Below are 24,718 nucleotides of genomic sequence, written 5' to 3'. Positions count from 1 at the left end.
CTGTAATGAAACCTACATTTCAAATCCACAGTTTAGTAATAGTATGAAACTCAGTGTATATGATTAAGAACTACAGAGGCACATGTACACATGTATAAAGAAGCCTGATTTTGGATTTTGATTTTTCTTAAAACTGATCATGAAAAGCGCCCCCCCCAAAAAATGTTTCACCTGTACATGAAGACACACACAATCCTGAGAGGTTTCTCATAAGCTTTAGCTGCTGTGCTGAAGCAGATAGTTGCATAAAAAGAAATTCCTGTCAATTTAAATTCAGAAACACATTATAAATGCTTGCAAACACAGAGAACACAAATAACCTGCAGCATCTATAACAGTTAATTTCGATAACATGTTTGCAGCAAATTCACAACACACCGAAAATTCCCCACATAAGAAAGTACTAATCTGTCTACAAAGCAAGAAGTGTCTGTGTGAGTATATGGCTTGTATATCTCTGACTGTTTGTCAGATCGGCCTCAGCTGTTGGATACAGCTTGTGTAAAGCACAATGATGTGCATCCTTTATTATGAAACTTTTGGGAATTAATTTTCAAAACCGTTTTGAAACCTTTATTTTGATTAACATTGTAACATTCATACTTCCAAGATGGCTGCTCGCTGACGTTACTGAGAGCAAAGTTAAATAACATCAGATAGTTCATGTTGCTGGCATCATTTCACAATAAAACGTTTAATGCCAGCATCCCAGCAAATACTTTTACTGTGAAATGCATGCTGTCAGTGTTCCTTGGGACTGATTTTAACTTGACAGCACTGAGGAGACGTTAGCTAAAATGTGTTTTTTTGTTAACGCCAACAAATTTCCCACTCTTTGTACAACGTTTCAGTAAGTACATAAGCTGAATAAAATCATGTATTTTTCACAATTTGTACAACATTTCAGTAAGCTACATAAGCTGAATAAAATCTTATATTTGCTGTGAGTTCAAGTTTAAATAAACTGTGTTCAGGAGGTGGAATACTGAGGATTTGCTCTTTCAAATATTCTAAATGTTCTGTTTAATTTTGTCTGAGTCTCTTCCAAGAACCTGTTTAATAGGAATCCTTTTATTGTCATATAATTCAGTGTTTTTCAACCTTTTTTGAGTCGCGGCACCCTTTTTATATTTGCAAAATCTTGCGGCACACCACCAACTAAAATAATATTATAATGCTATTACCTCTGGTTTTGTGCAAAACCCAATTATCACAATAGAAAATCGATACAGAAAACATCACATTTCGAAAATCCTCAAGCATTTTGCGCTCTGATCTCAAGTAGGGCTGTCACGATTAGAAATTTCTGGAGACGATTAATTGTCAGACAAATAATTGCGATTGACGAATATATTGTCTATTTTTTTTTTTTTCTCTTCTTTATATTCTACTATTGTAGTATAATTACACAACTCTGGAAGAACGTTTGGCTTCTGTGAGTGGATAAACTGGGAATGGTGCAACATTTTTATTTTTATCTTCATTTTACATACAGTCCCAACTTTTTCTGATTTGTGGTTGTTTCTGTTGCATTTCTGAAATTGTTTTTCCTCATCAGTCACGTTTTGTGCTTAAACACTACATTAAGCTCAAGACTGAACAAATAAATACCTTTGGAAAATAACAGCTGTTAAAGTTCAGAGTTCTCACCTGCTTTTTGTGATCTGTGCGTCTGAACATTTTTTTTTTTGTGGCTCTCAGTTCATTCATATATTCTCATTTTTTAAATATGTTTTTAAATATATTTGACCGTTTATTTCATCTCATGATCTCATAAATTCAGCATACGACGCGCACATGGTGTGAACAGGACGGTAACGGCAGAATCACACCTTTAGAGAAAGTTCAGAGAGAAGTAAAAGCTTCACGTTTTCGTTTTGTTAACATGTTCACTCCATTTAAAATCCGCTCTCTGCTCCGCGCTCGCTGCGCACTGAACGTGTCGCGCCTGCATTCAGGAATCTCCCTCACCCACCCCCTCCCCTCCCTGACCCAGCCCCTCCCCTCACAGTCTGCAGCCTGTTAACTCCGCGCGCGTGCACACACAGGCACAGACACACACACCGACAGCTCCGCATTTTAGACGGCTTTTGAAGGAGACGGCACTGTTTTAATCGGCCGTCAGCCTCCTTGTTATTGTCCCGCCTTAAGACGAGAGCGAGGCTGCAGCACAATGACGTCAGTCGTTTTATGCTTTGTGGATAAAATAAATAATTCACGGTAATCGCGAATATGAAAAATAATCGCGAATATGAAAAATACCCACGGCACCCCTGACGATCGATCACGCGGTTGAGAATCACTGATAAAATTGACAGTAAAACTGATTTTTTAAAAACAATATGAAATACTATACTCAAATAATAATATAATATAACTTAAGTCCAGCTCTTTGTACATCCCACATTCAAACACAGCCTCATACAACCATCCATGAGAAATCTGCTTAAGCTCCCATTTTCTATAGGAATACACACTTCCTGTGGGCACTGCACTAGTACCACTAAAAGAAGTTTAACTGTTGGACTGTTCCGTGCACAAGGTGTTCCACTCTGTATCACTACCTGGTCAGCAGAGCTGAGTAAGACTATTTATTAATTTTTAAGTTATATTTTCATATTTTATTGTTTTTTTGCAATGCACTGAAAAGTAGAAGTCAGTTAAAGATGTCCAAACAGAAAAATCTTTTTGTGTTGTTTGTTGTATGGCTGGGGGGCCTGGCTGCCTTTTTGTTTCTGTCTTTTGTTTTTCCTTCCAGGTGGCTTGCATTTGGGACTGAGTGGCTGTGTTGCTGAGGTTATCAGGACCTCACCCTGATCACCTGCGGCTCGTCAGGACTCACAGCTGAGGTGCATCTATATGGATTGGAACATGGTGGCATTTAAGACTGGAGTATACAGTGTGTATTTGCCAGAGACTCGACCTTGTGACCAGACGGGTGAGATCGTCGTCTCGGGAGCCATCTCATCATCAGTGGATGCAGAGAACGTCCAGGGTTTGATGCACGGTCTGTGAAAGAGGAGGGGGTGAGGTCTCACGCTCGTCAGCACACTTCCTGAGGTACGTTAGATTTTGTGACTAACATTTATACAGTCAGTAAATGTGGTGTCCCTCACACCTTTATTATATTGAGCTGTATGTTAGTCATGTATCGGCTTCCACTGCAGTGGAGTTTTGTGAACTGGATGTTCCATGCCTGCAGGTTGGGAAGCTGATTAGTAATCAAGCCAGGAAGTGTTTGCTGTTTGTACACCTTTAAGTGTTCTCTCTGTGTGTAGAGTGTGGACTCACATAATGGTTCCTTCTTTCACAGACTCGGTTTGTTGCGGCCACCTGGGGGGTGTCGGCGGGGTCCTTGGGTCCGAACAGCTTCTGGCTCCGGACCGTTAGTGCTGCTGGCAGCGCACCACGCCAGACCGCACTTTCTTTTGTTATTTTTTGTATCACTGTTATGTATTAAATTCAGTTAGCCTTTGTACCGTGCTCTGCTTATTTCATACTGGGTCCTTCAAACGCTGGTCGGTTCTCCGAGCTGCGTCCGACACATAACATTGTTAGTACTTACGTTGTGTTGTGGAGCTTTGCAGAACATTTCTGTTTGTGTGTTGTCTGAATTTGCAGCACAGTCACATTATCAAACTAAATTGTTGCATGTACTGCAGGTGATATTTGGATTCTCTGTGTTGCAAACACAATTTGCAAGAAGCTTTTTTGAACTACCTGTTTCTGAACTGAGGCAGGTGTTTTTTTGTTTTTTGTTTTTTTTTTAATTTATAAGTGTTTTTTACTTATACTTATGTTTTTAATTTGGAAGTGTTGTGATCCCTATCAGCCACCGTACTCTAAAAATATTTTAGCATTTACAGTTTTCTTGGATTCATTGTTTCAACCTGTTTCTTCTGGACCAGAACTGGGTCATGAGTTTGTCTGTACCGCAATTTAGCAGCAACTGCAAAATAATTTATTTAATACTTAACCATCAGAGGCTGAAGCAATAGGTACAGTCAGCCATCCGGGTCCTTGATGCGCACGCACATAGCAACGCGCATAGTAACCAGCGAGCCGCTGAAAACAAACCACTGTTGTGCTCATTTACTACTTGAGGTCCATTGTGCTCGCATCATTTTGCCACGTTTTTTCTACTTAATATACACCAGTTTTCACAGAAAATGCCACGATCGTGTGTTGCTGTAGTTGGCTGTACCAACCACGATAAGTTAAGTGCTTTATTCGAGCTCCCAGAGTGCCACAAAAGTCCAGACAGAAGGGATAAATGGCTGGGTAAACGAGGATGGTCATGAGAATAACACCGCCAGATCGCTAGTTGCCATCGCTTATGGTTGGAACTACGACGGTATCTGATTGTCTTCAACCCTCCGACTTTCGTTCTTGATTAATGAAAACATTCTTGGCAAATGCTTTCGCTTTCATCTGTTTTGTGCCGGTCAAAGAATTTCACCTCTAGCGGCACAATATGAATGCCCCCGGTTGTCCCTCTTAATCATGGCCCCAGTTCAGAGAAAGAAAACCCACAAAATAGAACCAGAGTCCTATTCCATTATTCCTAGATGGGGTATTCAGGCGACCGGGCCTGCTTTGAACACTCAAATTTTTTTCAAAGTAAATGCTATGGAACCCACGGCACACTCGGCTAAGAGCATCGAGGGGGCGCTGAGAGTCAGGGGCTGGGACAGATGGCAGCTCATCTCACGGTGGGCAGTCAACTCGATCCCAAGATCCAACTATGAGCTTTTTTTTTTGAGTGTGCATACAATTTGTTTTCAGCGGCGATTCAAAATGGTGGTGGAAGTTACGTAGGCCCGACCGTACCTATAATTTGTAAAAATGCCCCCTACCTGTTCTTTTTATGGTTTTCTGGTACATGAAGCCAGACTCTTGGAACTCAGGCTTTAATGTTCTTTTTTAGTATTTTGAGCTGGTCGGCTGCTAAAAGTTAATTGTAGACCTGACACAAACATCGCCTGTTGTAAAAATGTTTGACAGATGTTTTGTCTTTGCTGCACAAGATCAAGATGATCTTTTGTTTTGCAGCTGGTTTGACTGATTAGCCTTCAACAACAAATCACTCATCCTGGTTTGGGTGGGCAGGAACAAGTCTTCTTGTGCCTGAATTATATAAACACTATTGTCTTGCTTGTTGTTTTTTGTTTCTGATTACACCCTTCACTTACCGAGGAGGATGCGTTCAGTTGCCGTTCTGCTCTTTCTGTGATTGTCAGAGGAACAAAAGTGAGCAGGAGGCAAGAAATTAATAAATAAGCTGCAAACAAACGATGACGCAAATTAAAAGAAACCTGCACACTGAATGTAATGTGCACACGCACACAGCCAGTTACATATGGCTGGTTTGATTCTAAATATCTTTAATGGCCTGTGACTCTTAGCAAGTGGGTGGAGAAGCAACATTTAGATCTCACGGCCACCACGTGTAGAACGCTTCAACTCTTTTTAGTAAATACGCCTGCTACTTTTTGAGAACATCTTGTGCACAAACGTACAAATGAGTGATCACATGACCTCTGCCAGTTTCTGAACATTAAGCACAAAGTCTATTTTTTAAAATTTAGGCTTTTTTTGCCTAGTAAGAGCACATTCCTGCAGCAAAATGTGCATTGTGCACATCTCGTCTGTTGCTGTGTTGCTTTGTGATGGTCTGGAAAGATCAGATTTCTTGAACTTTTTCACTGCAGAGATGTTCACCTATCAGTGTTTTCTGTGCAGCATGAGAATGTGGAAACTTTCAGAAATGGACTTGGATCACATCTGAATTCCGTGACTGTGCAAGATTTTCAGAGGTGCACACAGCTTCTGGGCGGATCTACAACCCCTGGCAAAAATTATGGAATCACCGGCCTCGGAGGATGTTCATTCATTTGTTTAATTTTGTAGAAAAAAAGCAGATCACAGACATGACACAAAACTAAAGTCATTTCAAATGGCAACTTTCTGGCTTTAAGAAACACTATAAGAAATCAGGAAAAAAAAATTGTGGCACTCAGTAATGGTTACTTTTTTAGACCAAGCAGAGGGAAAAAAATATGGAATCACTCAATTCTGAGGAAAAAAATTATGAAATCATGAAAAACAAAAGAACGCTCCAACACATCACTAGTATTTTGTTGCACCACCTCTAGCTTTTATAACAGCTTGCAGTCTCTGAGGCATGGACTTAATGAGTGACAAACAGTACTCTTCATCAATCTGGCTCCAACTTTCTCTGATTGCTGTTGCCAGATCAGCTTTGCAGTTTGGAGCCTTGTCATGGACCATTTTCTTCAACTTCCACCAAAGATTTTCAATTGCATTAAGATCTGGACTATTTGCAGGCCATGACATTGACCCTATGTGTCTTTTTTGCAAGGAATGTTTTCACAGTTTTTGCTTTATGGCAAGATGCATTATCATCTTGAAAAATGATTTCATCATCCCCAAACATCCTTTCAATTGATGGGATAAGAAAAGTGTCCGAATATCAACATAAACTTGTGCATTTATTGATGATGTAATGACAGCCATCTCCCCAGTGTCTTTAACTGACATGCAGCCCCATATCATCAGTGACTGTGGAAATTTACATGTTCTCTTCAGGCAGCCATCTTTATAAATCTCATTTGAATGGCACCAAACAAAAGTTCCAGCATCATCACCTTGCCCAATGCAGATTCGAGATTCATCACTGAATATGACTTTCATCCAGTCATCCACAGTCCACGATTGCTTTTCCTTAGCCCATTGTAACCTTGTTTTTTTCTGTTTAGGTGTTAATGATGGCTTTCGTTTAGCTTTTCTGTATGTAAATCCCATTTCCTTTAGGCGAGTTCTTACAGTTCGGTCACAGACGTTGACTCCAGTTTCCTCCCATTCGTTCCTCATTTGTTTTGTTGTGCATTTTCGATTTTTGAGACATATTGCTTTAAGTTTTCTGTCTTGACGCTTTGATGTCTTCCTTGGTCTACCAGTATGTTTGCCTTTAACAACCTTCCCATGTTGTTTGTATTTGGTCTAGAGTTTAGGCACAGCTGACTGTGAACAACCAACATCTTTTGCAACATTGCGTGATGATTTACCCTCTGTTAAGAGTTTGATAATCCTCTCCTTTGTTTCAATTGACATCTCTCATGTTGGAGCCATGATTCATGTCAGTCCACTTGGTGCAACAGCTCTCCAAGGTGTGATCACTCCTTTTTAGATGCAGACTAATGAGCAGATCTGATTTGATGCAGGTGTTAGTTTTGGGGATGAAAATTTACAGGGTGATTCCATAATTTATTCCTCAGAATTGAGTGAGTCCATATTTTTTTCCCTCTGCTTGGTCTAAAAAAGTAACCGTCACTGACTGCCACAATTATTTTTCCTGATTTCTTAGTGTTTCTTAAAGCCAGAAAGTTGCCATTTGAAATGACTTTAGTTTTGTGTCATGTCTGTGATCTGCTTTTTTTCTACAAAATTAAACAACTGAATGAACATCCTCCGAGGCCGGTGATTCCATAATTATTGCCAGGGGTTGTAGTATTTTTTAAATTTGTATACTTTTTATGCATATTAAAGAAGGTCAGCCCCAACCTATTTAAGTGAAAGTCATTTGCAAGGTTTCTAGGCAGCTGAGACATTAACTCTGAGTCTTGTTCTAGATCAGATGAGAGCTGTAGCCTTTTGGAAGTGGAGGTCTGTGTCAGAAGTGGAAAATCTTACAATGTTCACTTTCCCTTACTGTGTGCAACATCTGCAAAGCCAGTTGTAAAAGAGAAGGGTAGTAATTGTGCTCACAACGGAGGAGCTAATGCTAATAACATGCATGCCAGTATTTCCAAATCTGTACAACATTCAATTAATTTCCTGTCAAGGCCATAGCAAAAATAAACAAGAGCAATCCGAGATTACTGACATCCGCCAATCCGGATCCGGATCACCTCCAACATTCAGTGGAGTCTTCCATGCCTTAATATTTGTTTGTGGTGCAGATTTGGTGAGAATCCGTGAAGTAGGCTTGAAGTAATCCTTCAAAGCCTATATAAAGGGAAATCTTGATCCAGAATCCGCATCTAGATTACCTCCAAAATTTAATGGCATCTTCCATGGTCTAATATCTGTCTGTCGTGAAAATTGTATTAAAAGCTGTGCAGTAGCTTTGACGGAATGTTGCTAAAAGACAGACAGACAAATAAATAAATAATAAACGCCAATGATTTATTACATCCTTGGCAGATGTAAAAAATTAATATGAGCGAAGCGGTGTGAAGCTCACTCATGGTATAGGGCATCCTAAACAGGAAGTACAAATTTTCAAATCCACAGTAAAACAGGAAATGTTCAAATGTCAAACACTTCCTGGATTGACAGACAAGATCCCATGGAATGTCACGGGAACTCAGTGGCAAGCTCACACTCAAACAGGAAGTGCCAGCTTTTCAGTCACAGTGAAACATGAAATGTTGAACACGTCCTGGCATGGGTGGAGCTAGAGTGGAGGCCGGGGTTTCACTGGACTCCCCTGAAATCTGATTGGACACAGATGATTGACATGTCACTACACCACACATCTCTTTGAAAGACCTGCATTTTCAAATCAGTGAGTCACATTGACTGCTAGGTTCCTCCTGTCCAGTAGTTTGTGCTGTGTACCACAAAAAGTTCTAATCCACTTTAGTAGAAGAAGAAAAATGTTTGCTTCAGATTTGAACTGAACACGTCATTTGAACTATGGACGTCTAATGACACCAAACTTATATTGGTGAGTAAATGACTGTCTTTTATGCCAGAAATGAGGTTCAGGTTGTTAAAAGCAGCATTTCTCCTTAAATTCGGGCTGCCTTATACACATGTTAAAGCTAACAGACAGCAGCTGGTTCATGCTCTGTTGGCTTATTAGTGCAGCAGATAACTGAAACAATCCTTCAAATGGTGATCCATCCATCCATCCATTTTCTTCCGCTTTATCCGGAGTCAGGTCGCGGGGGCAGCAGCTCAAGCAAAGCCGCCCAGACCTCCCGATCCACACACACCTCCCCCAGCTCCTCCGGGGGAACCCCAAGGCGTTCCCAAGCCAGCCGAGAGATGTAGTCCCTCCAGCGTGTCCTGGGTCTTCCCAGGGGCCTCCTCCCAATGGGACGTGCCGGAACACCTCTCCAGCGAGGCAGCACAAATACAGCTCGAGCAAAATTAATGGAGTAGCTTTAACTTTTGACGCCTGTACAAACTGAAACTGACCTTTGTCACCATTCTTGCTGCTTTTACCTCATAACTCCATAACATTCATTCACAGATTGTCCAAACTATACGTTTTTTGGAATCTCTGTGATCAGGCAAATAATGTGGTATAGTTTTCTGTATGATTGGAGCATCTTTTAATTTTGACCCCTGTGTAATTCTTCAGTTGACCCCTACCCGGCTGCCTATTGAAAATTCAAGGGGCCAGTCAGTTTTTTTTTTTTTTTTTTCTTCAAGAGTTAATGTCTATGGATTATTTGTGCCAGATTTGATGCTTGAATCACCATTAGCAGGATTCCACTCTAAATATTCTCTTATTTGCTGCACTATATATGAGATGTAAGATGCTGCTCCTCAGTGTTTCTCGGTTGCCCTCAAAAGTATTGGAACACTTGGTATTTCACACATTTTTAATTTGTTTATTCCATTTCAAATATATTTTTTCTTAATTATCTTCCTTAACTCAAACTGAAAGCAAATCTCTACAACTTGATATAAGTTAATTAAAAATATAAAATCCAGCTTCCTGATGAAGTGGTGTAGAGGAGGATTTTCTTAAAAAGAAAACCTTAAAGTTCAGCTACAATTTAACAGAAAGTACATTTGAGTTGAAAGCCTAGATTTGATTTTTTTTATTTTTTATTTTTTTTTGGCGAAAGAAACTTTTGTATTTCTTCATAATTGATATAAATAACGTCCAAGACATATTCAGTGACTTGGAAATGTTCATGTTTCCATCACCTGACTTGTCTAAGGAAAACTGGCAGTAAAACTGATTATTATTTACAGGTTTCATCACGTTTTAGAGATTTGCTTTCAGTTTGAGTTTGAGGAAGATAATTTTAGAAATTTTTATTCTTTATTTTTTTATATATATTTTGTGTATTTAAAATGGGATAAACAAATTAAAATGTGTGAAATTCCAAATGTTCCAATACTTTTGGAGGGCACAGTATTCTAACTTTATGCTGAGTGCAAAATGAGTGTGGTATTATTACTGTTTTGTTTAAGAATGTTTAATTTTCACTGTTGCTGCACTTTGTGTCAAATCATAGTCATATCGTATATCATATTGATATGAAAATTCAGTAAGGTATATCTTCTATCATACATTCCAAATCTAAGGTGGAACTCTATTAGTGTTTACTAAGGTACACCTAAATATCTTTAAAAAAAAAAAAGAAAAAAAAAGAGAGTCGAGCCACTTAGGTGCCTGGTCTTGAGAACCAGGGATGGGAGGTTGAAAAGCTTTTTTATCCCATGAGAACTCTCCCTGCCCACCTATGGACAACATGTATATAAGTGACATTTACATGACAATATTGAGATAGTCAGCTGAAAAGCAAAAAAAAAAAAAAGAAAAGAAAAATGCTTAAAAAGGTGTGGGGTATGGGGGGCAGAGCCCCTACAGAAGCTGAAAGGCAAAATAGGAAAATGCTTAAAAAGGCGGCCCCTCTCCCCAAGAAGCTCAAAGGATTTTGCCATGCTAATGCACCACTGAAGCATTTACTCAAAATAAAGTCTGAAGGACCTAAATGACATGATGAGATGCTGACAAGCTTCGCTCATTCATGTCTGCAACATATGCATATTAAATAACACACAAGCAAACAAAAACTATTTGGAAATGTCTCATTTCAAAATCAAGTAACGACATGGCTAATGCTAGCTTTGTTTAAGGTGCTATAGTGTAGAAGTATAGCGTCAACCAGTAGTGGGCACAACAAACCAAAAAGTTAGCTTTGATAACAGTTCATCTGCTAACTGAAAAGTTATCTTTTAAAGCTAAGCCGATAAACCCCTAAAACATTTAGTGGAAGTTACAGAAAAGCTAAACCGATAACTTTCAGTATTGATTTCAGTACACTAGCAGCTACTGACATGGAAACGAGCCAGCGCTTCTGTGTCAGATTAGCTTCTCTCAGCCAAAGAGACCTAGTGACCAAGGAGGAGGGGGAGGAATAAAAACAATTTCTCTTTATACCATACAGACTTGCCGGCATATCACGCAAGTCATCAACAGGCATACAGTTTTAACTTATGGTAAAAACTTCAACCAAACCAATTCCAGACAAGTTATTTAAATTAACGTCACATTTGGCGTTTTATGAAGTGAAAATATCAGCTATATGTTTTAGTTTTAATGTAATGTACAAATTTTGAAGGTTTTAGTGTTTAGACACACATGCTGCAGTGCATTATGGGTAAAGTTTCACGACAGGAGAAATGCATTGAGTCACTCTGATCAGGCTGCAATTTAACTGCTGCACACGGACAACAGCATTAAACTCCTTGTAAATTGTGCATAAAACTCTCGTGAATATATTCTCTGGGTTTATAAATGTTGTTGTTGTGTTTATTGTTTTAGAAGCTCAGGTTGTGTGAGCTGCGATCGCTTCCTGTTCATGTCATTCTGGGGGAAAGTGAGTGTTCAGAATAATAGTAGTGCTATGTGACTAAAAAGATTAATCCAGGTTTTGAGTATATTTCTTATTGTTATATGGGAAACAAGGTACCAGTAGATTCAGTAGAGTCTCACAAATCCAACAAGACCAAGCATTCATGATATGCACACTCTTAAGGCTATGAAATTGGTCTATTAGTAAAAAAAAAAAAAGTAGAAAAGGGGGTGTTCACAATAATAGTAGTGTGGCATTCAGTCATTGAGTTCGTCAGTTTTGTGGAACAAACAGGTGTGAATCAGGTGTCCCCTATGTAAGGATGAAGCCAGCACCTGTTGAACATGCTTTTCTCTTTGAAAGCCTGAGGAAAATGGGACATTCAAGACATTGTTCAGAAGAACAGCGTAGTTTGACTAAAAAGTTGATTGGAGAGGAGGAAACGTATACGCAGGTGCAAAAAATTATAGGCTGTCCATCTACAGTGATCTCCAATGCTTTAAAATGGACAAAAAAAATAAAATAAACAGACGTGTGGAAGAAAACGAAAAACGACCATGAAAATGGATAGAAGAATAACCAGAATGGCAAAGGCTCACCCATTGATCAGCTCCAGGATGATCAAAGACAGTCTGGAGTTACCTGTAAGTGCTGTGACAGTTAGAAGATGCCTGTGTGAAGCTCATTTATTTGCAAGAATCCCCCGCAAAGTCCCTCTATTAAATAAAAGACATGCAGAAGAGGTTACAATTTGCCAAAGAACACATCAACTGGCCTAAAGAGAAATGGAGAATATTTTGTGGACTGATGAGAGTAAAATTGTTCTTTTTGGGTCCAAGGGCCACAGACAGTTTGTGAGATGACCCTCAAACTCTGAATTCAAGCCACAGTTCACAGTGAAGACAGTGAAGCATGGTGGTGCAAGCATCATGATATGGGCATGTTTCTCCTACTATGGTGTTGGGCCTATATATCGCACACCAGGTATCATGGATCAGTTTGGATATGTCAAAATACTTGAAGAGGTCATGTTGCATTATGCTGAAGAGGACATGCCCTTGAAATGGGTGTTTCAACAAGACAGTGACCCCAAGCACACTAGTAAACGAGCAAAATCTTGGTTCCAAACCAACAAAATTAATGTTTTGGAGTGGCCTGCCCAATCCCCGGACCTAAATCCAATTGAGAACTTGTGGGGTGACATCAAAAAAGCTGTTTCTGAAGCAAAACCAAGAAATGTGAATGATTTGTGGAATGTTGTTAAATAATCTTGGAATGGAATAACAGCTGAAAGGTGCCACAAATTGGTTGACTCCATGCCTCGCAGATGTGAAGAAATCATGAAAAACTGTGGTTATACAAATAAATACTAGCTTAGTGATTCACAGGATTGCTAAAAAAAGCAGTTTGAACATAATAGTTTTGAGTTTGTAGCGTCAACAGCAGATGCTACTATTATTGTGAACACCCCCTTTTCTACTTTTTTTTTTTTTACTAATAGTCCAATTTCATAGCCTTAAGAGTGTGCATATGTGCATATGAATGCTTGGTCTTGTTAGATTTGTGAGAATCTGCTGAATCTACTAATAAGAAATATACTCAAAACCTAGATTAATCTTTTTAGTCACATAGCACTACTACAACCCCTGGCAAAAATTATGGAATCACTGGCCTCGGAGGATGTTCATTTAGTTGATTAATTTTGTAGAAAAAAAGCAGATCACAGACATGACACAAAACTAAAGTCATTTCAAATGGCAACTTTCTGGCTTTAAGAAACACTATAAGAAATCAAGAAAAAAAGATTATGGCAGTCAGTAACGGTTACTTTTTTAGACCAAGCAGAGGAAAAAAATATGGAATCACTCAATTCTGAGGAATAAATTATGGAATCACCCTGTAAATTTTCATCCCCAAAACTAACACCTGCATCAAATCACATCTGCTTGTTAGTCTGCATCTAAAAAGGAGTGATCACACCTTGGAGAGCTGTTGCACCAAGTGGACTGACATGAATCATGGCTCCAACACAAGAGATGTCAATTGAAACAAAGGAGAGGATTATCAAACTCTTAAAAGAGGGTAAATCATCACGCAATGTTGCAAAAGATGTTGGTTGTTCACAGTCAGCTGTGTCTAAACTCTGGACCAAATACAAACAACATGGGAAGGTTGTTAAAGGCAAACATACTGGTAGACCAAGGAAGACATCAAAGCGTCAAGACAGAAAACTTAAAGCAATATGTCTCAAAAATAGAAAATGCACAACAAAACAAATGAGGAACGAATGGGAGGAAACTGGAGTCAACGTCTGTGACCGAACTGTAAGAAACCGCCTAAAGGAAATGGGATTTACATACAGAAAAGCTAAACGAAAGCCATCATTAACACCTAAACAGAAAAAAACAAGGTTACAGTGGGCTAAAGAAAAGCAATCGTGGACTGTGGATGACTGGATGAAAGTCATATTCAGTGATGAATCTCGAATCTGCATTGGGCAAGGTGATGATGCTGGAACTTTTGTTTGGTGCCGTTCCAATGAGATTTATAAAGATGACTACCTGAAGAGAACATGTAAATTTCCACAGTCATTGATGATATGGGGCTGCATGTCAGGTAAAAGCACTGGGGAGATGGCTGTCATTACATCATCAATAAATGCACAAGTTTACGTTGATATTTTGGACACTTTTCTGATGTTTGAGGATGATGAAATCATTTGCCAAGAAGATAATGCATCTTGCCATAGAGCAAAAACTGTGAAAACATTCCTCGCAAAAAGACACATAGGGTCAATTTCATGACATAGGGTCAATGTCAACGAGCAGATGTGATTTGATGCAGGTGTTAGTTTTGGGGATGGAAATTTACAGGGTGATTCCATAATTTATTCCTCAGAATTGAGTGATTCCATATTTTTTTCCTCTGCTTGGTCTAAAAAAGTAACCGTTACTGACTGCCATAATCTTTTTTTCTTGATTTCTTATAGTGTTTGTTAAAGCCAGAAAGTTGCCATTTGAAATGACTTTAGTTTTGTGTCATGTCTGTGATCTGCTTTTTTTCTACAAAATTAAACAACAGAATGAACATCCTCCGAGGCCGGTGATTCCATAATTTTTGCCAGGGGTTGTATTATTCTGAACACTACTGTATGTGGCCCTGTGACACTGGTGTCCTGTCCAGAGCGTATCCTGCCTCACTCTCTATGACTGCTGGGATAGGCTCCAGCCCTCTGTGACCCTTAATTGGAGTAAGCGGTTGAAGAAGTGATGAATGAGTGAATGAAGGTGGACTTGATAAAGAGGAAAATGAAGACGAATCACAAAGATGGAAAAAGGACACATTGTTAAATTGCAATTGGATGCAAGATTGTCCAGTGCTTTGTTCTCTTTTGCAAGTCCATCATGGACTGAAGTCACTGTCCTCAGATTTCCAGTGTTTAAAATAAAAATTGTCTTTTAAAATTATAACTAGAGGGTCAGTATTTACAGTAGCTTTCCAGGTTGCCTTAGAATGCAGGAAAAAGGCTATAGATTTTAAAAAGCCCCCCCTTGTAGGGTTGTGCCTGCTTCAGTTTGGACCAGAGATTGGACCACACAAACCCATCTGGTCTCTGATCTAAATCAAAGGACTGAGATCTGTAATGTGAAGCTAATCAAAAAAAAAAAAACTGCTCCCCCCCAGAGGACAAGTGAATAGCTGCACCCCCCCCCCCCCCGACACACATACACAAAATTTCAATATCTTTGTGTGTTTCATTTTATTCTTTTACACATCTTACACACATTTTAAAAGTATTTGTGTCTTTAAGGAACTGTCTGCATTTTCACATTTTACAGACTTTGTAAACATTTTAAAGATGTTTTTAAAGCACTTTCTATTCTTTCACACATTTTACACCCTTTTCAAACATTTTAAACGTGTTTTAAAGAACTTTCTATTCTTCTATTTTTATCTTTTGTCATATTTTAAATATCAGTTTTAAACATCTCTGTGTTTTTAAACATCTTTGGCATATCTAAGACATTTTAACATAAATAATAAGGGATGGGTATTGAAAAGATTTTATCTATCGATGCCATTATCGGTTCCGCTTATCGATTCCCTTATCAATACCTCCTGTGAATTTTCTGTGTACTAAAAGTAGGCTTTACAGGTTTTCTATGTCAGCAACATTTTATTGAGTCTTAAAGTAAATAAATATGAAATTGGTCACTGGATCCTTGATCTCTGGACATAAATAAAAATAAACAAAATCTGTAGTTTTTCTCAAAAGCATTTCGTTTCAGAGATTAATGGCACAAATCTAACGCCATACCTCTGAGCTGAACTCTTACAGCCGGCTGGGATGCAAGTCAACATCAATGTATAAAGAACACAGGACGTCTCATTTTGGGAGGAAAAAAACTTTGTCTGTTGTAGTTTGTTGTTTGTGTTACAGCATTTGGAAAGAGGTGTTATTTGAAAAATGGTAATTCACTTTGAAGTTATTAATTCTGGCCAGAATTTGGAGCTGTGTGAATGGAACAGAGGATGGCTCTCGTTTCTTGCCTGCATTAAGACAAGAGTCCCACTTAGTGACTTTAATCCGCACAAAAGCATCTCACGATTAACATTTTAAATAGCTTTGAGAGGGGTTAAGGGAGCGGACTTGTCGCTTCTGAAAAGCAGCGAAGCAATGAACCAACGAAGCAGTGGATCAGAGCACTGCTTCATTGTTTGAAGTTTCAAAGCGGAGCCATTACAGAAGTGGTTGATTACAGACCCACTTCAGGGTCTGTAATCAATGTAAAGAAATGATCATTTTCCTTATCAAACATCCTCAAAAACAGCGGCCGCCCTGAAGGACCAATAAGGGACTCGTAAAGCAAAAAGGCTATTGATGTCGGTGGATTGAATAATTTCTTAATGATTCTTGAAAAGAACCGGTTTATGATAACCATCCCTCGCGCCCCCTGAAGAACTCTGGCGCCCCCCAGAGGGGGGAGGGAGCGCCTCACAGTTTGAAAAATGACTCTTCTGGAGCATTTTTAATAGCTTTTTTTTTTCTTTCTCTGCAGGACCCGAGGTCAAAGCACAAGTTTAAGATCCACACTTACTCCAGCCCGACCTTCTGCGACCACTGTGGCTCTCTGCTGTACGGCCTCATACACCAGGGCATGAGATGTGACCGTAAGTATTCTGACCCCGTCGTTCCACCATCTCCATTCAGTGTGTCCTCATCAGTAAATCTTGAATGTGCAGATTCTTAAAAATGTTTCATCAGTTAATCATTTAGTCCTCATATTGTTATCACACTGTTCTTTATGCGACCTAAACCCTGCACATCGGCTCATGTATTCTTGTGTCATGTGACACGATCGCTGACTGTTTGTGCTGCAGATTGTATGATGAACATCCATAAGCGCTGCGTGGCCAACGTGCCCAGTCTGTGTGGGACGGACCACACCGAGAGGAGAGGGCGCATCTACATCACCGCTGAAATCAGAACCAACGTGCTCACCGTCATCAGTAAGTGTGCCACAAACAAAGCCGTCAGCAGCAAACGCACCTACAGTGTTCCCACCGCGCAGCCGCAGGTGTGCCTGTGCCACCTATTGCATCTCCAGCTGAGAATTGCATGGAACGCACACACACACACACACGCACACATCTGAAGAGGAAGCAAACAGACAGATATCAAGGATTTTTAGGGGAAAGCATGTTTTGAAAAGGATATACGTAGTCTAAACATCAAATTTAATAAATTACCAGAAGTCGATAGTTTATAATTGTTTGGAGCTGTTGGACTGAGAAGGAGCATTTTTGTTTCTGAAGACAGATGTCAAAGAAAAGTTTTGCACAGTTTAGATTCACTCAGTCAAAGTTGTCGCTGAGTCACAAATAAAGCATGCAGTTGTCAGATTTTTTTTTTATTTATTTGTTTATTTTTAATATCCACTGCTTTCTGAGAGGATTAAAATTCTAAACTAATGAATCCCCTGTTTTGGTTTTGATCATAATTTAATAATTCACATTCAAACTGTCCAAACAAAGTGGGCCTAAATATGTTTGAAACCATTTTATTCATGTCTGTGCAGAGATTAAGTCATAGCATGAATATAGGTTTTATTACAGCCATTCCATCCAGGGGCGGCACTAAGACATTTTTGTTGGGGGGGGTGTGAGCCCTTTAAATAACATAAAAAGTAAAACAGAAAACAAACAAAAAACATATTCCTAGATGCTAAGTAATAATAGACATTGTTATATGGCTACGACGCTACACACACTCACCCTCATTTACACACCAGAAAGCTAAAAACACGATTAGAAAAACCAAGTCGGACATGAACATACTCCATAAATATCTAAACAGCATTAGACAAAACACAGATTGCAAGCTTACCAGCTAACGAACGGGCCATCTGCTTGCAGGTTCCTCATAGAGGTGAAGAAAGCAAACAGGTCTAACTACGAGCCCAACACCGGTGATACCCGAACGGGGTCTGTGTGAGTTAAAGCTCATGTTTTTGCAATTATGCCTCCCAAAAAGTCGCTGCGACAGTCACTGAAAGTGATTGGGCTAAATCTGGAGACATCCTGCTTCTTACACAGTCAGCTGTATGTAGAATGGTCCTGTGTTGGTCACCCTGGCAGACTTTTCATTTGTGCACCTCAGGGTCACACTAAGAACATTCTATATCCCACAGCATTGCAGTGATATGACATGCTATCACCTTTTATCATCATTCACTTCAGTCTCATGAATATTACAAATTGCTTTATAAAAATGAATGATGACAACATACACACAGTGCAGTGCAACTTGCTATACCTTAACTAAAGTGACATGAAATGTACCATGACATGGTTAAAATTCTTCTCTATTACCTGTGCATAGAACGGGTAACTCAGCTAGTGTGATATAATTTTCAGTATGATTGGGAGATTTTTAAATGTTGACCCCTGTGTAATCCTTCATTGACCCTACCTCGGTATGGCTGCCAGCATGTATTTTGTGCAGGCCTTTGTACACTGAGGCTGGATTGTAAGTGTTAAGTCCTCCTAAGTGGTACTGATTAGGTCAAAATTGGTTTGTGCTCATAGACTACAGAAAGCAAAATTCCAAACATCAGTCATCTTGCTCCTTCTACTGGTCAGCATTCTGAGGTGCAGGATGAATGCAAAAGACCTGAAATGAACTCAAAACTCAGCAATTAATCATTCATACATATCGGAGCAAAGGCCGAAATGACCTGGTAAAGGGTTCGTGCCGTCACTATTAAGTCCAATAGTAGCGACACATGCTTGCTAATAGTTAGAAAAAAAATTATATCCTCAACTCCAGTGCCTCGTCAACAGGTAGAAATTAATGAATAACATCATCAAACTTTGTGCTTCTTAACAGCCTGCATCAATATTAAACAAACTTGATGACTAACTAATATTGTGGATGATGTTTCTAATAGGAAAAAAGGGTCGTACAGATACTGGGACACGTGTGCTTACTGTGCACGCGGGGTAATAAAATCATCCTGATTGACAGACCGAAATTAGCATCTGCTAAGATAATTACAACAACAATTACAATAACATAACAATAACAATAACAATTTTTCCTACTTTAAGGACCAGAATGCGTTGCATTGCCACGTGCAGCATTGCCAGATGTGAAATACAGTGAGGAAAATAAGTATTTGAACACCCTGCGATTTTGCAAGTTCTCCCACTTAGAAATCATGGAGGGTTCTGAAATTTTCATCTTAGGTACATGTCCACTGTGAGAGACATAATCTAAAAAAAAAAAAAAAAAAAAAAAATCCAGAAATCACAATGTATGATTTATTTTTTTTTTATAATTTATTTGTATGTTACTGCTGCAAATAAGTATTTCAGCACCTGTGAAAATCAATGTTAATATTTGGTACAGTAGCCTTTGTTTGCAGTTACAGAGGTCAAACGTTTCCTGTAGTTTTTCACCAGGTTTGCACACACTGCAGCAGGGATTTTGGTCCACTCCTCCATACAGATCTTCTCCAAATCTTTCAGGTTTGGAGTTTCAGCTTCCTCCAAAGATTTTCTATTGAGTTCAGGTCTGGAGACTGGCCAGGCCACTCCAGGACCTTGAAATGCTTCTTATGGAGCCCCTCCTTAGTTGCCCTGGCTGTGTGTTTGGGGTCATTGTCATGACCCCGTGTCATTGGGGTCATGACCCATCTTCAATGCTCTTACTGAGGGAAGGAGATTGTTTGCCAAAATCTCGCAATACATGACCACATCCATCCTCCCTTCAGTACGGTGCAGTCGACCTGTCCCCTTTGCAGAAGAGCACCCCCAGAGTATGATGTTTCCACCCCCATGCTTCATGGTTGGGATGGTTTTCTTGGGGTTGTTCTCATCCTCTAAACATGGTAAGTGGAGTTGATTCCAAAAAGCTCTATTTTGGTCTCATCTGACCACATGACCTTCTCCCATGCCTCCTCTGGATCATCCAGATGGTCACTGGTGAACTTCAAACGGGCCTGGACATGTGTTGGCTTGAGCAGGGGGACCTTGCTGCCCTGCAGGATTTTAAACCATGACAGCATCATGTGTTACTAATGTAATCTTTGTGACTGTGGTCCCAGCTCTCTTCAGGTCATTGCCCAGGTCCTCCTGTGTAGTTCTGAGCTTTCTCAGAATCATCCTTACCCCACAAAGTGAGATCTTGCATTAAATCCCAGACCGAGGGAGATTGACTGTCATCTTGTGTTTCTTCCACTTTCTAATAAACATAACAGTTGTTGTCTTCTACCAAGCTGCTTGCCTCTTGTCCTGTAGTCCATCCCAGCCTTGTGTAGGTCTACAGTTTTGTCCCTGGTGTCCTTAGACAGCTCTTTGGTCTTGGCTATGGTGGACAGGTTGGAGTATGATTGATTGTGTGAACAGGTGTCTTTTATACAGGTGACAAGTTCAAACAGGTGCAATTAATACAGGTAAAGAGTGCAGAATAAGAGGGCTTCTTAAAGAAAAATTAACAGGTCTGTGTGAGCCAGAATTCTTGCTGGTTGGTAGGTGTTCAAATACTTATTTGCAGCAGTAACATACAAATAAATTATTAAAAAATCATACATTGTGATTCACGGATTTTTTTTTTTTTTTTTATTTTTTTTTTAAGATTATGTCTCTCACAGTGGACATGCACCTAAGATGAAAATTTCAGACCCCTGCATGATTTCTAAGTGGGAGAACTTGCAAAATCGCAGGGTGTTCAAATACTTATTTTCCTCACTGTAATTCCCATATTTATATGATAATTTTGCTCTCTTCCCCAAAACTCACAAAATGTTTGATAATTTCATCATTTAGTGACAGTGCTGATCTTAGCTGATCACATTTTACAAATAATCATTCAGAAATACTTTTGTATCATTTTAAACGTCATTACAAAATTAAAAATCAAAGCTAATTTAATCGTCTTATACAACCCAACAAGTTGGGACATTGTGTAAAATGTAAATAAAAACAGAATACAATGATTTGCAAATCCTCTTCAACCTATATTCAGTTGAATACACCACAAAGACAAGATCTTTAATGTTCAAACTGATAAACTTTATTGTTTTTGTGCAAATATTTGCTCATGTTGAAATGGATGCCTGCAACACATTTCCAAAAAGCTGGGACAGTGGTATGTTTACCACTGTGTTACATCACCTTTCCTTCTAACAACACTCAATAAGCGTTTGGGAACTGAAGATTTGTACGTGGAATTCTTTCCCATTCTTGCTTGATGTACGATTTCAGTTGGTGAACAGTCAGGGGTCTCTTGTTGTATTTTGCGCTTCATAATGTGTCACACATTTTCAGTGGGTGACAGGTCTGGACTACAGGCAGGCCAGTCTAGTACCTGCACTCTTTTACTACAAAGCCACGCTGTTGTAACATGTGCAAAATGTGGCTTGGCATTGTCTTGCTGAAATAAGCAGGGATGTCCCTGAAAAAGACGTTGCTTAGATGGCAGCATGTGTTGCTCCAAAACCTGGATGTACCTTTCAGCATTGATGGTGCCATCACAGATGTGTAAGTTGCCCATTCCATGGGCACTAACACACCCCCATACCATCACAGATACTGGCTTTTGAACTTTGCGCTGGTAACAATCTGGATGGTCTTTTTCCTCTTTTGTCCGGTGGACACGATGTCCATTATTTCCAAAAACAATTTGAAATGTGGACTTATCAGACCACAGCACACTTTTCCACTTTGCATCTGCCCATTTCAAATGAGCTCCAGCGAGGCGTCCAGGGGGCATCCGGAAAAGATGCCCGAGCCACCTCAACTGACTCCTTTAGACGTGGAGGAGCAGCAGCTCGACTCCGAGCTCCTCCCGAGTGACCGAGCTCGGTCCCCCTGGTGTAGGAAAGTGTCATTTACCCTGACAGGATACAGTGGTCCAGCGATGAGGCAGACGTCTTGAAATGGAAAGCAGGTTTGAATTATGGTTTTGCTTTATAAATAAAATTATTACGGATAGAAAACTACATTAATGTAAACTCTTAAAATATACAAAGTGATATATAACACATTTATTTATTTATTTTAAAATAATGCACTAATTCTGAATATTTGAACATTAACACACCAAAGGGATTATGGGTAAACTAAGCCTCTTGTTGTGTGGGCCGCTGAAGAGGAGGTACTGCTGGCCCACCACCACCAGATGGCGCCCTGCTTGAAGTGCGGGCTTCAAGCACCAGAGGGCGTCATAGCAACCGGGAGTGACAGCTGTCACTCGTCATCAGCACCAGCTGTCACTCATCCACATCACATCACCACCACCGTAAAGGCCAGACTGCAACTCCACCTCCCCGCCGAGAAATCAGCTACCAGAAGAGGTAATTTCTTTGCTAAACTTAACCCTGACTTATAGTCTGATACCTTTTTGCAGCCGTTTTCCTGTAGTGGTGCCTTATCTGTGGGATTGGCGTTTGGTGTGATCAGCGAAGGCTTCGCTTTACACCCCAACCAGATAAGTGGTTAGACAGGAGCTGCACGAGTGTGTGATTGGAGGTGGAGGTGCTCCATCCCAAAAGAACACAGACTGTGGGATTACTGAGTGTGCGAACTCACACTCATCTATACTGTTTCTGTTCTCTGCCAGCAGTACCAGGTCTGACAGCTGGAGACGGTGGCCACCTGGGGATCCAGGACTTGGCGGCTCCGGTGTTCTTCAGATCCGTTGGCGGTGAGGGCCGTGTGGGATCCGGCTCGGTTCTGGACGGACGTCTCTTATCCTCAGCCTGCCCACATGTCACTCAACATATAATTGTTTGTAGTACCAAAACTGTATTTGTCTGTATTCCGTTGTGCACTTCACAACATTAAATTGTTACTGTTTGGCTTATCCATTGCCCATTTAACGCCCCCTGTTGTGGGTCCGTGTTCCTACACCTTCACAACACCTCTGCTCATACTGATTGGTTGATTCATTCATTCTGTGTAAAAACCAACATAAGTGAATCAATGTAACGTGTTGGTGTTTACAAATAAATGTGCTTTTGTAAAATATGTCATTTTTCTCATTTGTATAAAAAAAAGAAAGAAATTTTCAAGATCCCGCTAGACAGCACCTAAGCGCACGTGTGATTACATCACAACTCTATCCTGTTAAGGAGACAAGGTTTCTTTGAATAACAAGAACTGTCAAAAAACTTTCTCGTGTGTGGTTGCTGGAGTTGTGTGGCGATAGGAATCGCCTTTTGAATGCTTGAATAACAGTGTCAGTCGCACAAAAAAATCGGATAATATTGAAAACATGTTCGGTGCGGTGGCATAACGCATCAATCAGTCGCTCCGTGAGGCGTCATAACATCAAGCCTGGTTCACTTGGCAAGATAATTAGGCCGATATTGGACCCCGATCTTCCCCTTCTGGCAATCTTAAGGATGCCCCGACAATAGTGATGACGCTAAATATAATCTTATCAGATATTCTTGCCGTGTGTGGTGTGTTAAGAAGGACGTGAGGAGCATAATGTGACATGCAGCCAGTCAGAAAGCGAAGTGTCTGACCTGGGAATGTTCGTGTGTGAAATCTGTTTGTGTGTGTTGTTTTTACCGTGTGGCTGACACCACACAGTGTACAACTAAACCTGTCAGATCTATGATTTTTTTTTTTTTTTTTTAATGTCCATGTGTGTGGTCACTCAGGTTTTGGAAACCTACAGATAATTTTAAAATCCTGCGGTCAACAACACTGTGATATAACCGGTCACCAATAGATGGCAGTGTTCTGTGCATTTTAACGTCGGTTATATCACATGGCCTGAATCACAATTTAACTGACTTTTTGGCTTTTGGAGGAGCAACCTGGGCTTCTTCTGGCATTTTTACATAAAACAAACACAATAACAGCATCTGTAAACCCAGAGAACATATTCACCAGAGTTTTAGGCACAATATACAAAGAGTTTAATGCTGTTGTTCGTGTGGAGCCTGATCAGAGCATCTCAAATACATTTCTCCTGTCGTGAACTTTTACCCAGAATGCACTGCGCACACACCATGTCCACAATAAAACCTTTGAAATTAGTCCAATACTTTAAAACTAAAACATATATCTGATATTTTCACTTCATAAAACTTCAGACGTGATGTTAATTTAAATAACTTGTCTAAAATTAGTTTGGTTAAAATTTTAACCATAAGTTGAAACTGTATGCCTCTGGATGACTTGGGTGATATTGCCAGCATGTTAGTATGGGGCCAAAAGAAATGAGCTTTTTTCTTTTCTATGATCAGTTCTCCTTTGCCTGCAGAGGATAGAGCGGCTTCTTCTGAAACCAGCTCTTCTCTGTTTGTAGAGGATAGAGCTGTGCACCTACTACAAAAAGCTATGTCTACAAAAATGTTAGCTGTCTAAAAATTATTGGACCAAAACTTAACGGAAGATAAGTTGATCTGATGATGATTTTCAAACTTATCTGAAAAGCTAATCCGATAATGAAAACATTATCTTCGATAATTAGCGGTTAGTGGGTTAGCAGAACTGTGCCCACCACTGGTCACGGGCATTTAATGTTGGTTTTCAGCGTTGCCATTTACGTGTAGAAAGATCTCCAGATTCTC

General features: G+C 39.8%; 1 protein-coding gene across 2 annotated transcripts in view; it reads left to right on the top strand.

Annotated features, from left to right (window-relative positions):
• LOC117527442 (protein kinase C beta type-like) overlaps positions 1 to 24,718 on the top strand; it is a 267,696-nt gene that overhangs the window by 114,214 nt on the left and 128,764 nt on the right. For both annotated transcript variants that reach the window (XM_034189782.1, XM_034189781.1), the window contains exons 4-5: positions 16,688 to 16,799; positions 17,010 to 17,138. In XM_034189782.1, coding sequence (XP_034045673.1) covers positions 16,688 to 16,799; positions 17,010 to 17,138 — 241 coding nt within the window. The remainder of the gene's footprint in view (positions 1 to 16,687; positions 16,800 to 17,009; positions 17,139 to 24,718) is intronic.

Source organism: Thalassophryne amazonica, chromosome 16 (genome assembly GCF_902500255.1).
Source record: "Thalassophryne amazonica chromosome 16, fThaAma1.1, whole genome shotgun sequence".
Classification (NCBI taxonomy): domain Eukaryota; kingdom Metazoa; phylum Chordata; class Actinopteri; order Batrachoidiformes; family Batrachoididae; genus Thalassophryne; species Thalassophryne amazonica.
The sequence above is the reverse complement of the archived record's forward strand: the minus strand, read 5'-3'. Positions and strand labels throughout refer to the sequence as shown.